The sequence below is a fragment of the Mobula hypostoma genome, chromosome 12, assembly GCF_963921235.1.
Source record: "Mobula hypostoma chromosome 12, sMobHyp1.1, whole genome shotgun sequence".
Lineage (NCBI taxonomy): Eukaryota > Metazoa > Chordata > Chondrichthyes > Myliobatiformes > Myliobatidae > Mobula > Mobula hypostoma.
This window is the reverse complement of record NC_086108.1, coordinates 111,711,742-111,726,448: the sequence shown is the minus strand read 5'-3', so window position 1 is coordinate 111,726,448 and position 14,707 is coordinate 111,711,742. Positions and strand designations below refer to the sequence as shown.

Here is a 14,707-nt window from a genome sequence, read left to right as displayed (position 1 = left end):
GCACGCTGTGTTGGTGCCAGAAGCAAGGTGACACTTGTGAAGCACCTTCAATAACGCCAAAAGATTGAGGTTGGGTAAAATACTGAAAGGCTTTTATTCGCTGTACAGTACGACCTCCACAGTGAGTGTCTGCCCCCGGACTGAGGGGGAGGGGCAAGGCGAAACACCTTTATACAGGAGTGTGGGAGGAGCCACAGGGGCAGTCAGCAGAGGGGCGTGCCAGGCAGTTAACCTAGTTACAACATATATATGGTTTACCATAACTCGCAACAAGCTCCCGGAACATTTTTGTACTGTGCTGGTTGTTGACACAAATGATGCATTTCACTATGTTTTGATGTTTCGATGTACATGTGACAAATAAAGCTCATCTTTAATCTTTTTATCTTCAACTCACCAGCAGATTTGGCTTTCCTTGCTGATTTTAATGGCGTCTTGGACTTCCGTCTCTCTGAGTGTTTCGGGAATACTTTCATATCTTTGGACGTTGAAGGCCTTGAAGTTTGGGAGTCATCTTTCTTGTCCTCAGACTGCAGAAACAGACACAGTGCAAGTTAGACACCCTATATGCAGGGCAGGGTTAAAGGTCACAGTGCTCATAACTGCAGTAATAAGGAAAAAAATATCATGTAGTGACTCTTCAGTCTATCAAATTGAAGACCTTATGTCTGAGAGTCCCAGGCCAAAGACTGGTCCAGGAGGCCATGAGGTGGAGTTGGAGGCTTGTCAGTGAGAGTGAATAAGGGGGGTGCGGGTAAGTGAGGGAGAGGGTGCGAATAGGCCTTGTTTTCTGTTATTTTGCTCGTGGTTCGAGTGGTGCCTCTTTCAATGACGTCGGAGGATGCTATCGAGATTCTGCATTTTTGGATTGGACTATTGCGCTTATGGACCGTGGAGTGTTTTTCACTTATATGGTTTTTATATTCTGTGTTTTCGCCCATTCTTTCATGTTTTGGTGTGTGGGGGAGAGGGTTTAGGGGTTAACATTCTTGTTGAGGTTTGTTTTTTTTTGTGTGGGAGACTGGAGTTCGGTGGTCGATATTCTGTCTTGTGTGGGGAAACGAGGTTTGGAGGGGGGGGGTCAATGTTCTGTTTTGTGTGGAGGACCAGGGTTTGGTAGTCGATAAGCGGTTGAGACCGGTAAACATAAAGGAGTTGGGTGCTTACTGTTCTGGCTAACAACGGATGGTGCAATCCGGGGTATATTACCATCGAGGAATGTGTTCGCAGACTGGATATTGAACTTTTTACTGTTGGACTTTGGCCACATTCCACCGTGATACAACACTTGGCGGCACGGGAGGCCGTTCCTGCCTTTGGCCATCGAACGTGCAGCTCCTCCCATGGAGGGTCAGACACCCTGAGCCAATAGACTGGTCCTGGACTTATTTTCCATCTGGCATAGTTTGCATTTTGGTGTTTGATTGCTGGGATTTTTTGTATTGCTATATTTATACTCTATTCTTGGTTGGTGCGGCTGTAACAAAACCAAATTTCCCTCAGGATTAATAAAGTATATCTATCTATCTATATTCTGTTTTGTGTGGGGGACCGGGGTTTGGTGGTCAATATTCTGTTTTGTGTGGGGGACCGGGGTTTGGTGGTCGATATTCTGTTTTGTGTGGGGGAATGGGGTTTGGTGGTCAATATTCTGTTTTGTGTGGGGGAATGGGGTATAGGGGGGGTCGATATTCTGTTTTGTGTGGGGGAATGGGGTTTGGTGGTCAATATTCTGTTTTGTGTGGGGGAATGGGGTATAGGGGGGGTCGATATTCTGTTTTGTGTGGGGAACCGGGGTTTGGTGGTCGATATTCTGTTTTGTGTGGGGGAATGGGGTTGGGGGGGTCGATGTCCTGTTCTGTGTGGGGGAACGGGGTTTGGGGGGGGTCAATGTTCTTATTGCGTTTTGTGGAGGGGAGGGGGTTGATGCTCGTATTGCTTTCCTTCTTTTGTGTGGGGGTAGATTTGACGTTTCTCTTTGAATGACCTCCATAGCTTTTCTTTGTTTTATGCTACCCGGAGAAGATGAATCTCAGAGTTGTGTACTGCATTTCTTCTTTGATAATAAATGGGCCTTTGAATCACAAGATCACAAGACAAAGGAGCAGAAGTAGGCCATTCGGCCCATCGAGTCTGCTCCGCCACTCCACCATGAGCTAAACAATTCTCCCATCTAGTTCCAATTTCCAGCTTTTCCCCCATATCCCTTGATACCCTGACTAATTAGATACCTATCAATCTCCTCTTTAAACACCCTCAATGATCAGGCTCCCACAGCTGCATGTGGCAACGAATTTCATAAATCCATGACCCTCTGGCTAAAAAATTTTCTCCACATCTCTGTTTTAAATGGGTACCCTCTAATTCTAAGACTGTGGTCTCTTGTCCTGGACTCACCCACCAAGGGAAACAGTCTTTCCACATCTACTCTGTCCAACCCTTTCAACATTCGAAATGTTTCTATGAGATCCCCTCTCGTTCTTCTATATTCTAATGAATACAGTCCAAGAGCTGACAAACGCTCCTCATATGTTAGCCCCTGCATTCCAGGAATCATCCTCGTAAATCTTCTCTGAACCCTCTCCAACATCAGTACATCCCTTTTAAGATAGGGGGCCCAAAACAGCACACAATATTCCAAATGAGGTCTCACCAGTGCCCCATAGAGCCTCATCAACACCTCCTTACTCTTATACACTATTCTTCTTGAAATGAATGCCAACATAGCATTCGCTTTCCTTACTACCGATCCAACCTGGTGGTTAACTTTAAGGGTATCCTGCACGAGGACCCCCAAGTCCCTTTGCACTTCCGATTTTTGAATTTTCTCCCCATCTAAATAATAATCTGCCCGATTATTTCTTCTTCCAAAACGTACAACCGTACATTTCTCAACATTGTATCTCATCTGCCATTTCTTTGCCCACTCTCCTAAACTGAGCAATCTTTTGAGTTGTTCGGCAGAGCACTGTGGGCACGTTATGTTGGAGCTGGATTGTGTTGCAGCGCTCGCGGGCTGCCCCGGCACACCCTTGCATGTGTTGGTTGTTAATGCAAACCACACAGTTCACTGATGTACACATGATAAGCAAATGAATCTGAATCTGACACAAGGTGCTAGAATTTGGAGTGAAAGAGAAGATCCTGGAGTGTAGCAGGGGTGGGAAAAGAGACTGGTAACAAAGGACGTACTTGTGCTGATGATGAAACAGGGAGCCACTGATAAAGTTCGATAGTGGAGAGATGGGATCAATGCAGCCTTAACTTCTCCAAAGTCCAGAGATTTGATGGACCACTGCTGTTTTGCTGTTGTTGTGGTTGAAATTTAGAGAGTGTTGTAAGCATACCAGGCGAATTTCAGGGAGTATTTTTATTTTATTTGGAGACACGGAACAGTAACAGGCATATAAGTTAGCAAAAGTGAGTAGAAGTTGGATGATTGGGAAGCTTTTAAAATCCAACAAAAGGCAACTAAAAAAGTCTATAAGAAGGGAAAAGATGAAATATGAGGGCAGACTAGCCAATAATGTAAAGCAGGATACTAGAAGTTTTTTCAGTTATATAAAGAGTAAAAGTGAGGTGAGAGTTGATATTGGACCACTGGAAAATGATGCTGGTGAGGTAGTAATGGGGGACAAAGAAATGGCAGATGAACTCAATGGGTACTTTGCATCTGTCCTCACTGTGGAAGACACTAGCAGTGTGTCAGAGGTCTGTGAGTGTCAGGGAGCAGGAGTGAGTGTCATTGCTATGACAAATGAAAAAGTGCGAGGCAAACTCAAAAGTCTTAAGGTGGATAAGTCACCTGGACCAGATGGACAACATCCCCGAGTCTTGAAAGAATTTGCTGAAGAGATAACAAATGCATTGGTCATGATCTTTCAAGAATCACTTGATTCTGGCATGGTCCCGGAGGACTGGAAGATTGCAAATGTCGCTCCACTCCATAAAGAAGGGAGGAAGGCAAATGAAAGGAAATTATAGGCCACTTAGCCTAACCTCAGCGACTGGGAAAGTATTGGAGTCTATTATTAAGGATGAGGTTTCGAGGGAATTGGAGACTAATGATAAAATAAGTCAAAATCAACATGATTTCTGTACAGGGAAATGTAACCTGATAAATCTTTTAGAGATCTTCGAGGAAGTAACAAGCAGGGTGGACAAAGGAGAGGCAGTGGACGTCATTTACTTGGATTTTCAGAAGGCATTTGATAAGGTGCCACACACGAGGCTGCTTAACAAGATAAGATCCTACGGGATAGATACTGGCAGGGATGCTTTATACTTTATTGTCGCCAAACAATTGATACTAGAACGTACAATCATCACAGCGATATTTGATTCTGCGCTTCCCTCTCCCTGAAGTACAAATCGATAGTAAATATTAAAAATTTAAATTTTAAATCATAAATAGAGAATAGAAAATGGAAAGTAAGGTAGTGCAAAAAAACCAAGAGGCAGGTCCGGATATTTGGAGGGTACGGCCCGGATCCGGGTCAGGATCCATTCAGCAGTCTTATCACAGTTGGAAAGAAGCTGTTCCCAAATCTGGCCATATGAGTCCAAGCTCCTGAGCCTTCTCCCGAAGGGAAGAGGGACGAAAAGTGTGTTGGCTGGGTGGGTCATGTCCTTGATTATCCTGGCAGCACTGCTCCGACAGCGTGCGGTGTAAAGTGAGTCCAAGGATGGATGATTGGTTTGTGTGATGTGCTGGGCCATGATCATGATCTTCTGCAGCTTCTTCCGGTCCTGGACAGGACAACTTCCATACCAGGCTGTGATGCACCCTAGAAGAATGCTTTCTACGGTGCACTTATAAAAATTAGTGAGGGTTTTAGGGGACAGGCCAAATTTCTTTAGCTTTCTCAGGAAGTAAGGTCACTAGTGGGCCTTCTTGGCAGTGGACTCTGCTTGGTTGGACTAAGTCAGGTCATTTGTGATATTGACCCCGAGGAACTTGAAGCTTTTGACCTGTTCCACTTGCGCACTTGTAAATTGGGTCGTACGGTCCGCTACTCCTTCTGAAGTCAATAACCAATTCCTTCGTCTTGCTGACATTGAGGGATAGGTTATTGTCTTCGCACCATGCCACCATAGATAGTGGAATGGCTGACAGGCAGGAGGCAGCGAGTGGGAATAAAAGGGCTTTTTTCTGATTGCCTGTCAGTGACTAATGATGTTCCTCAGGGGCAAGTATACGGACACTGTTTTCACATTGTTTGTTAATGATTTGGATAATGGAATTGATGGCTTTGTGGCAAAGTTTGTAGATGATACGAAGATAGGTGGAGGGGTAGGTAGTAATGAGGAAGCAATGCGATTGTAGTAGGATATAGACAAATTGGAAAAATGGCAGACGGAAACTAGCATTGGGAAATGTATGATAATGCATTTTGGTAAAAGGAACAATAGTGTGAACTATTATCTAAATGGGGAGAAGGTTCAAACATCAGAGGTGCAGAGGGACTTAGGAGTCCTCGTGCAAGACTCCCAGAAAGTTAATTTACAGGTTGAGTCTGTGGTAAAGAAGGCAAATGCAATGTTAGCATTTATTTCAAGGGGAATAGAATATAAAAATAAGGAGATAATGCTGAGTCTTGTTAAGACACTAGTCAGGCTGCACTTACGAGTATTGTCAACTGCTTTGGGCTCCATATCTCAGAAACAATGTGTTGTCATTGGAGAGAATTCAGAAGAGGTTCATGAGGATAATTCCAGGAATGAATGGGTTAATGCATGAGGAGTGTTTGGCAGCTTTGGGCCTGTACTCACTGGAATGTAGAAGAATATTGGGTATCTCATTGAAACCTACTGAATGTTGTAAGGACTAGATAGGGTGGATATGGAGAGGATGTTTCCTATGGTGGGGGTATCCAGAACTAGAGGACACAGCCTCAGAATTGAGCGGTGGCCCTTTAGAACAGAGGCAAGGAAGAATTTTTTAGCCAGAGTGTAGTGAATTTGCAGAATGCTCTGCCACAGACTGTGATGGAGGCCAAGTCCATCGGTATATTTAAGGTTGAAGTTGATTGTTTTCTGATCAGTCATGGCAAAGAATATGGTGAGAAGGCAGGTGTACAGGGTTGAGTGGGATCCGGGATCAGCCATGATGGAACGGCAGAGCAGACTCGATGGGCTGAATGGCCTAATTCTGCTCCTATGTCTTATGGTCTTCTGGTCTAAATTTTTCCAGATTTACCATGGAGGACATTCTAACTGGTTGCATCAACATCTAGCCCGGAGGGGCCACTGCACAGGATCGGAAAACGCTGCAGAAAGTTGAAAACTCAGCCAACTCCATCACAGGCACCAGCCTCCCCAGCATCCAGGACACCTTCAAAAGGCAATGTCTCAAAACCTGGCATCCATTGTTAAAACCATAAAACCTAGCAGCAGAATTAGGTCATTCAGCCCATCGAGTCTGTTCCACCATTCCATCATGACGGATTTATTATTCCTCTCAACCCTATTCTCCTGCCTTCTTCCTATAAACTTTGGTAGAAACATAGAAACATAGAAAATAGGTGCAGGAGTAGGCCATTCGGCCCTTCGAGCCTGCACCGCCATTTATTATGATCATGGCTGATCATCCCACTTAGAACCCCGCCCCAGCCTTCCCTCCATACCCCCTGACCCCCGTAGCCACAAGGGCCATATCTAACTCCCTCTTAAACATAGCCAATGAACTGGCCTCAACAGTTTCCTGTGGCAGAGAATTCCACAGATTCACCACTCTCTGTGTGAAGAAGTTTTTCCTAATCTCGGTCCTAAAAGGCTTCCCCTCTATCCTCAAACTGTGACCCCTCGTTCTGGACTTCCCCAACATCGGGAACAATCTTCCTGCATCTAGCCTGTCCAATCCCTTTAGGATCTTATACGTTTCAATCAGATCCCCCCTCAATCTTCTAAATTCCAACGAGTACAAGCCCAGTTCATCCAGTCTTTCTTCATATGAAAGTCCTGCCATCCCAGGAATCAATCTGGTGAACCTTCTTTGTACTCCCTCTATTGCAAGGATGTCTTTCCTCAGATTAGGGGACCAAAACTGCACACAATACTCCAGGTGTGGTCTCACCAAGGCCTTGTACAACTGCAGTAGTACCTCCCTGCTCCTGTACTCGAATCCTCTCGCTATAAATGCCAGCATACCATTCGCCTTTTTCACCGCCTGCTGTACCTGCATGCCCACTTTCAATGACTGGTGTATAATGACACCCAGGTCTCGTTGCACCTCCCCTTTTCCTAATCGGCCACCATTCAGATAATAATCTGTTTTCCTATTTTTGCCACCAAAGTGGATAACTTCACATTTATCCACATTAAATTGCATCTGCCATGAATTTGCCCACTCACCCAACCTATCCAAGTCACCCTGCATCCTCTTAGCATCCTCCTCACAGCTAACACTGCCGCCCAGCTTCGTGTCATCCGCAAACTTGGAGATGCTGCATTTAATTCCCTCATCCAAGTCATTAATATATATTGTAAACAACTGGGGTCCCAGCACTGAGCCTTGCGGTACCCCACAAGTCACTGCCTGCCATTCTGAAAAGGTCCCGTTTATTCCGACTCTTTGCTTCCTGTCTGCTAACCAATTCTCTATCCACATCAATACCACACCCCCAATACCGTGTGCTTTAAGTTTGCACACTAATCTCCTGTGTGGGACCTTGTCAAAAGCCTTTTGAAAATCCAAATATACCACATCCACTGGTTCTCCCCTATCCACTCTACTAGTTACATCCTCAAAAAATTCTATGAGATTCGTCAGACATGATTTTCCTTTCACAAATCCATGCTGACTTTGTCCGATCATTTCACCGCTTTCCAAATGTGCTGTTATCACATCTTTGATAACTGACTCCAGCAGTTTCCCCACCACCAACGTTAGGCTAACCGATCTATAATTCCCCGGTTTCTCTCTCCCTCCTTTTTTAAAAAGTGGGGTTACATTAGCCACCCTCCAATCCTCGAGAACTAGTCCAGAATCTAATGAGTTTTGAAAAATTATCACTAATGCATCCATTATTTCTTGGGCTACTTCCTTAAGCACTCTGGGATGCAGACCATCTGGCCCTGGGGATTTATCTACCTTCAATCCCTTCAATTTACCTAACACCACTTCCCTACTAACATGTATTTCACTCAGTTCTTCCATCTCACTGGACCCTCTGTCCCCTACTATTTCTGGAAGATTATTTATGTCCTCCTTAGTGAAGACAGAACCAAAGTAATTATTCAATTGGTCTGCCATGTCCTTGCTCCCCATAATCAATTCACCTGTTTCTGTCTGTAGGGGACCTACATTTGTCTTTACCAGTCTTTTCCTTTTTACATATCTATAAAAGCTTTTACAGTCAGTTTTTATGTTCCCTGCCAGTTTTCTCTCATAATCTTTTTCCTCCTTCCTAATTAAGCCCTTTGTCCTCCTCTGCTGAACTCTGAATTTCTCCCAATCCTCAGGTGAGCCACTTTTTCTGGTTAATTTGTATGCTTCTTCTTTGGAATTGATACTATCTCTAATTTCTCGTCAGCCACGGGTGCACTACCTTCCTTGATTTATTCTTTTGCCAAACTGGGATGAACAATTGTTGTAGTTCATCCCTGCAATCTTTAAATGCTTGCCATTGCATATCCACTGTCAATCCTTTAAGTGTCATTTGCCAGTCTATCTTAGCTAATTCACGTCTCATACCTTGAAAGTTACCCCTCTTTAAGTTCAGAACCTTTGTTTCTGAATTAACTATGTCACTCTCCATCTTAATGAAGAATTCCACCATATTATGGTCACTCTTACTCAAGGGGCCTCTCACGACAAGATTGCTAATTAACCCTTCCTCATTGCTCAAAACCCAGTCCAGAATAGCCTGCTCTCTAGTTGGTTCCTCGACATGTTGGTTCAAAAAACCATCCCGCATACATTCCAAGAAATCCTCTTCCTCAGCACCTTTACCAATTTGGTTCACCCAATCTACATGTAGATTGAAGTCACCCATTATAACTGCTGTTCCTTTATTGCACACATTTCTAATTTCCTGTTTAATACCATCTCCGACCTCACTACTACTGTTAGGTGGCCTGTACACAACTCCCACCAGCGTTTTCTGCCCCTTAGTGTTATGCAGCTCTACCCATATCGATTCCACATCTTCCCGGCTCATGTCCTTCCTTTCTATTGCGTTAATTTCATCTTTAACCAGCAACGCCACCCCACCTCCTTTTCTTTCATGTCCATCCCTCCTGAATATTGAATATCCCTGAACGTTGAGCTCCCATCCTTGGTCACCCTGGAGCCATGTCTCTGTGATCCCAACTATATCATAATCATTAATAACAATCTGCACTTTCAATTCATCCACCTTGTTACGAATGCTCCTTGCATTGACACATAAAGCCTTCAGGCGCTCTTTTTCAACTCTCTTAGCCCTTATACAATTATGTTGAAAAGTGGGCCTTTTTGATGCTTGCCCTGGATTTGTCGGCCTGCCACTTTTACTTTTCTCCTTACTACTTTTTGCTTCTACCCTCACTTTACACCCCTCTGTCTCTCTGCACTGGTTCCCAGCCCCCTGTTGTGAACTAACCTCCTCACGCCTAGCCTCTTTAATTTGATTCCCACCCCCCAACCATTCTAGTTTAACATCACCTCAGTAGCCCTTGCTAATCTCCCTGCCAGGATATTGGTCCCCCTAGGATTCAAGTGTAACCCGTCCTTTTCGTACAGGTCACGCCTGCGCCAAGAGGTCCCAATGATCCAAAAACTTGAATCCCTGCCCCCTGCTCCAATCCCTCAGCCACGCATTTATCCTCCACCTCATCGCATTCCTACTCTCACTGTCGTGTGGCACAGGCAGTAATCCCGAGATTACTACCTTTGCAGTCCTTTTTCTCAACTCCCTTCCTAGCTCCCTATATTCTCCTTTCAGGACCTCTTCCCTTTTCGTACCTATGTCATTGGTACCTATATGTACCACGACCTCTGGCTCCTCACCCTCCCACTTCAGGATATCTTGAACACGATCAGAAATATCCCGGACCCTGGCACCAGGGAGGCAAACTACCATCCGGGTCTCTGGACTGCGTCCACAGAATCGCCTATCTGACCCCCTTACTATCGAGTCCCCTATCACAACTGCCCTCCTCTTCCTTTCCCTACTCTTCTGAGCTACAGGGCCGGACTCTGTGCCGGAGGCACGGCCACTGTCGCTTCCCCCGGGTAAGCTGTCCCCCCCAACAGTACTCAAACAGGAGTACCTATTGTCAAGGGGCACAGCCACCGGGGTACTCTCTATTACCTGACTCTTCCCCTTCCCCCTCCTAACCGTGACCCACTTGTCTTCCTCCCGTGGTCCCAGTGTGACCACCTGCCTGTAACTCCTCTCTATCAGCTCCTCGCTCTCCCTGACCAGACGAAGGTCATCGAGCTGCAGCTCCAGTTCCGTAACGCGGTCCCTTAGGAGCTGCATCTCGATGCACTTGGCGCAGATGTAGACGTCCGGGAGGCTTGGAGACTCCAGGGCCTCCCACATCCGACACCGAGAACAACAAACTGCCCTCACACTCATACTGCCCCTCTCCTCAAATAACAACAGAAAATGATGCTGTGATTAATCAGGAACATATCAAACTCCATCTTAAATATAACCAGTGACTTTGCCTACACAACCATCTGCAGGAAAGAATTCCACAGATTCACCACCCTCTGGCGAAAGAAATTTTTCCTCATCTCTGTTCTAAATGGGTGTCCCTCAATTCTGAGCCTGTGTAGAGTTGGGAAGTTGATTGGTGAAATAGATAAAGGGCTGGAGAAAGGGGAAATCAGATAGCAGAGGGTAGAGGGTCCATCCATGCTCATGCCTTTCACATAATACTATGGGCTCTTACCTTGTTAAGCATCCTCCTGTGTGGCACCTTGTCAAACGCCATTTGAAAATCCAAATAAACAAAAGCCACCGACTCTTCTTTGTCTATCCTGCTTATAACTTCTTCAAAGAATTCCAACAGATTTGTCAGACAAGATTTTCCCCTAAGGAAACCATGCTGACCAAGGCTTATTTTATCATGTGGATCCAAGGACCCAAAACCACGTCCTTAGCAATCAACTCCACCATCTTCTCGACCACTGAGCTAACTGGGCGTAGCATCCTTTCTCCTACCTCTCTTCCTTCTTAAAGAGCGGAGTGACATTTGTAATTAACCTGTTCAGAGGAACTTTTCCAGAATCCAGTGATTCTTGAAAGATCATTACTGATGCCTCTGCGATCTCTTCAGCCACCTCTTTCAGAACTCTGGGGTGTACACCATCTGATCCAGGTGACTTTTTACCTTCAGACTTTTCAGCTTTCCAAGCACCTTCTCCTTAGTAATAGCAACAACTCTCACTTCTATCCACTGACCCTCACACATTTTTGGCATTCCGTTAGTGTCTTCCACAGTGGACTGGTGCAAAATACTTACTAAGGTCCTCTGCCATTTCTTTGTCCCCCATTTCTATCTCTCCAGCCGTCTGATATCCATTCTCATCTCTCTTTTACTCTTTATATAGCCAAAAAAATGCTTGGTACCCACTTTTGTATTATTGGCTAGCTTAGTTTTCTACTTCATCTCTTCTCATGGCATGGCATTTTAGTTGCCTTCCGTTGGTTTTTAAAAGCTTCCCAACCCTCTAACTTTCCACTAATTTTTGCTCTATTATATGCCCTCTCCTTTGCTTTTATCCTGTGTTTGGCTTCCATTGTCAGCCACAGTTGCCTCATCCTCCCTTTAGAATGCTTCTTCATCTTTGGGTTGTGTCTTTCCTGCACCTTCTAATGTTCCCCCAGAAATACCAGCCATTGCTGTTCTGCTGTCATCCTTGGTGGTGTCCCCTTCCAGTCAATTTTGGCCAGCTTCTCCCTCGTGCTCTGCGATTCCCTTTACTCCACTGTAATACTGATACATCTGACTTTAGCTCCTCCTCATATTTCAGGGTGAATTCGATCATATTATGATCACTTACCCCCTAGGGTTCTTTTACCTTAAGCTCCCTAATCAATTCCAGTTCATTGCACAACACCCAAACCAGAACAGCCTTTCCCCGAGTGGGCTCAGGCACGAGCTGCTCTAAAATACCATCTCAAAGGCATTCTACAAATTCCCTCTCTTGGGATTTTCAATTTTCAATTTCCAATTTCCAAATCAATCGGATTTTCCCAATCTACATGCACATTGAAATCTCCCATGACTATCATGACATGGTCCTTCTGAGATGCTGTTTCTATCTACCATTGTAATTTGTAGCCCACATCCTGGCTTCTGTTTGGAGGTCTGTATGTCACTTTCATCAGGTTATTTTTAGCTGAAAATCCACGAGGATTTTACATCTTCCAATCTATGTCACCTCTTTCTAGGGATTTGATTTTGGTATTTACCAACAAAGCCACTCCACTCCCTCTGCCTATCTCCCTGACCTTTCAATACAATGTATATGCTTGGATGCTCCCAACTATAACCTTTCAGCCACAATTTGGTGATTCCCATGATATCATATCTGCTCATCTCTAACTGCACCACAAGATCATCTATCTTAATCCATATACTGTGTGCATTCAAATATAACACCTTCAGTCCTGTATTCATCACTATTTTCGATTCTGGCCCCTGTTACACTTCAACTCGTCCCACTGATTGCAATTTTGCCCCATCATCAGTCTCTCCTTCCTCACAGTCTCACTACCTACTGCACCTACTTGTATACCAATTGCCCCATCTTCAGTCCTATCACTCAGTTTCCCAAAGCCCCTGCCAATTTAGTTTAAACCATCCTCTGCAGCTCTAGAAAAACCAGCCTGCAAGAATATTGGTCCCCTCTCCGGTCCAGGGGTAACGCGTCCCTTTTGACCTCCACATTTTCCCCATTAAGGATTAAGGACTGCCCGATAACCCAGGACATGCCCTCTTCTCTTTGCTACCATCAAGGAGGTGGTACTGGAGCCCAAACACACACACACACACACACACACACACACACAACGTTTCAGCAACATCTTCTTCCCTCCACCATTAGCTTTCTGAAAAGATCTTGAACCCACAAACCTTCCTCAATAATTCCCCCTCTTTTTGCATTACGTATTTAATTTATATATACTTATTACAATTTAGTTTTATTACAATGAATTGCAATGCACTGCTGTCGTAAAACAGCAATTTTCATGACATACGTAGGTGTTGTGAAACCCGCTTCTGACATATACCGAGGTACAGTGAAAAACCTGTTCATACAGATCAGAGCATTGTATTATTCAATGAGGTAGAAGAGGGTAAAACAATAACAGAATGCAAAGAGTAACTAAAAACAAACTGCAGTGCAGGCAGACGATAAGGTGCAAGGTAGATTGTCCTACAGTTGTGTGGAGGGAAGGAGAGGGGCACTGCAGATCAGAGCCAGTGTCGGCCACTCGTCTGGCCTTCGATCTGGTCCTGAAGTGCGGGGAGACCCGGCCAAGCGTCATCGGGGTCGCTGAAACGCTCGGAGTAAAGCCCATCCAACTCCCGGCTGCTGTGGCTAAGTGGCCCCGGGGCACTTACATTCATCCTGGCCGCCACAGCCGTTGTCGGCCTCCAGCTCCAAATTGACCACCGCTCCCTTCCGGCGTCCTTGGTCTCCAGGGGCGTTGCTAGGTGTCGGCGACGAGCGCTGCTGATTGGCTGCCACGGCTAGTGTACGCATGTGCCATCCACGGAATTCCCGGGATATTGGGGGTTTCGGGTTGAATGTTTAAAATAGTTTTTAACAGACTTAAAATTATCTTTACAGCTGATATATCATTACGCAGGTTAATCTGGTCATATTTCCATTCCCACACCGCAGTGGATTCCTCATTGCAAATCGTTCTATTACTGTGACATGTACAGTGAAAAACTTGTATACTGTTCATACAGATCAAATTATTACACCGTGCATTGACGGAGACAAAGATAAACAATCATGCAGAATAAAGTGTTACAGTTACAGATTGCACTTTTAATCAGGTACAACGGCACAACGAGACGCTCTGCGTTTAACATACATGATTGACTCGTTTATTTTGTTTTCTATATTTATCACGTATTGCATAGCACCGGCATGTGTCGTGAAATGTGTTGATTTACCGACAGCGGTACGATGCAATACGTGATAAATATAGAAAACAAAATAAACGAGTCAATCATGTATGTTAAATAGTTAAAATAGTGCAAAAACAGAAATACTAGAAGTGAGGTAGTGTTCACGGGTTCAATGTCGGATGGCAGAGGGAAAGCTGTTCCTGAATCGCTGAGTGTGTAGCTTCAGGCTTCTGTACCTCCTTCCTGATGGTAACAGTGAGAAGAGGGTCTGTCCTGGGTGGGTGGGGGGGGGGGTCTTAATGTGGACGCCGCCTTTCTGAGACACCGTTCCTTGAAGATGTCTTGAATACTATGGAGGCTAGTGCCCACGATGGAGATGTCTAACTTTACAACTTACTGTAACTTCTGTCGATCCTGTGCAGAACCCCCTCCCATGCCAGACAGTGGCGCAGCCTCTCGGAACTGTCTCCACCTGTAGAAGTTTTCGAGTGTTTTAGGTGACAAGCCAAACCTCCTCAAACTCCTAATGAAATGCAGCCAGACTCCTAATGAAATAATGCAAGATAGTCTGCAGACTCTCTTGTGTTTAAAGTCATAATGAGGTAATCTGAAGATCAAGAGT

The 14,707-nt window shown here is 45.0% G+C and overlaps 1 protein-coding gene across 2 annotated transcripts in view; it reads right to left on the bottom strand.

Moving 5' to 3' along the window:
* The window catches only part of dnai3 (dynein axonemal intermediate chain 3), a 142,261-nt gene that overhangs the window by 114,724 nt on the left and 12,830 nt on the right, over window positions 1–14,707 (bottom strand). The window contains exons 1-2 of one of the 2 annotated variants that reach the window (XM_063065069.1): window positions 13,567–13,613; window positions 398–530 (exon numbers count right to left, since the gene is read on the bottom strand). In XM_063065069.1, coding sequence (XP_062921139.1) covers window positions 398–530; window positions 13,567–13,572 — 139 coding nt within the window. In that variant the 5' untranslated portion in view covers window positions 13,573–13,613. Of the gene's footprint in view, window positions 1–397; window positions 531–13,566; window positions 13,614–14,707 lie in introns of those variants that run through there. The other variant, XM_063065070.1, reaches the window with a different exon arrangement.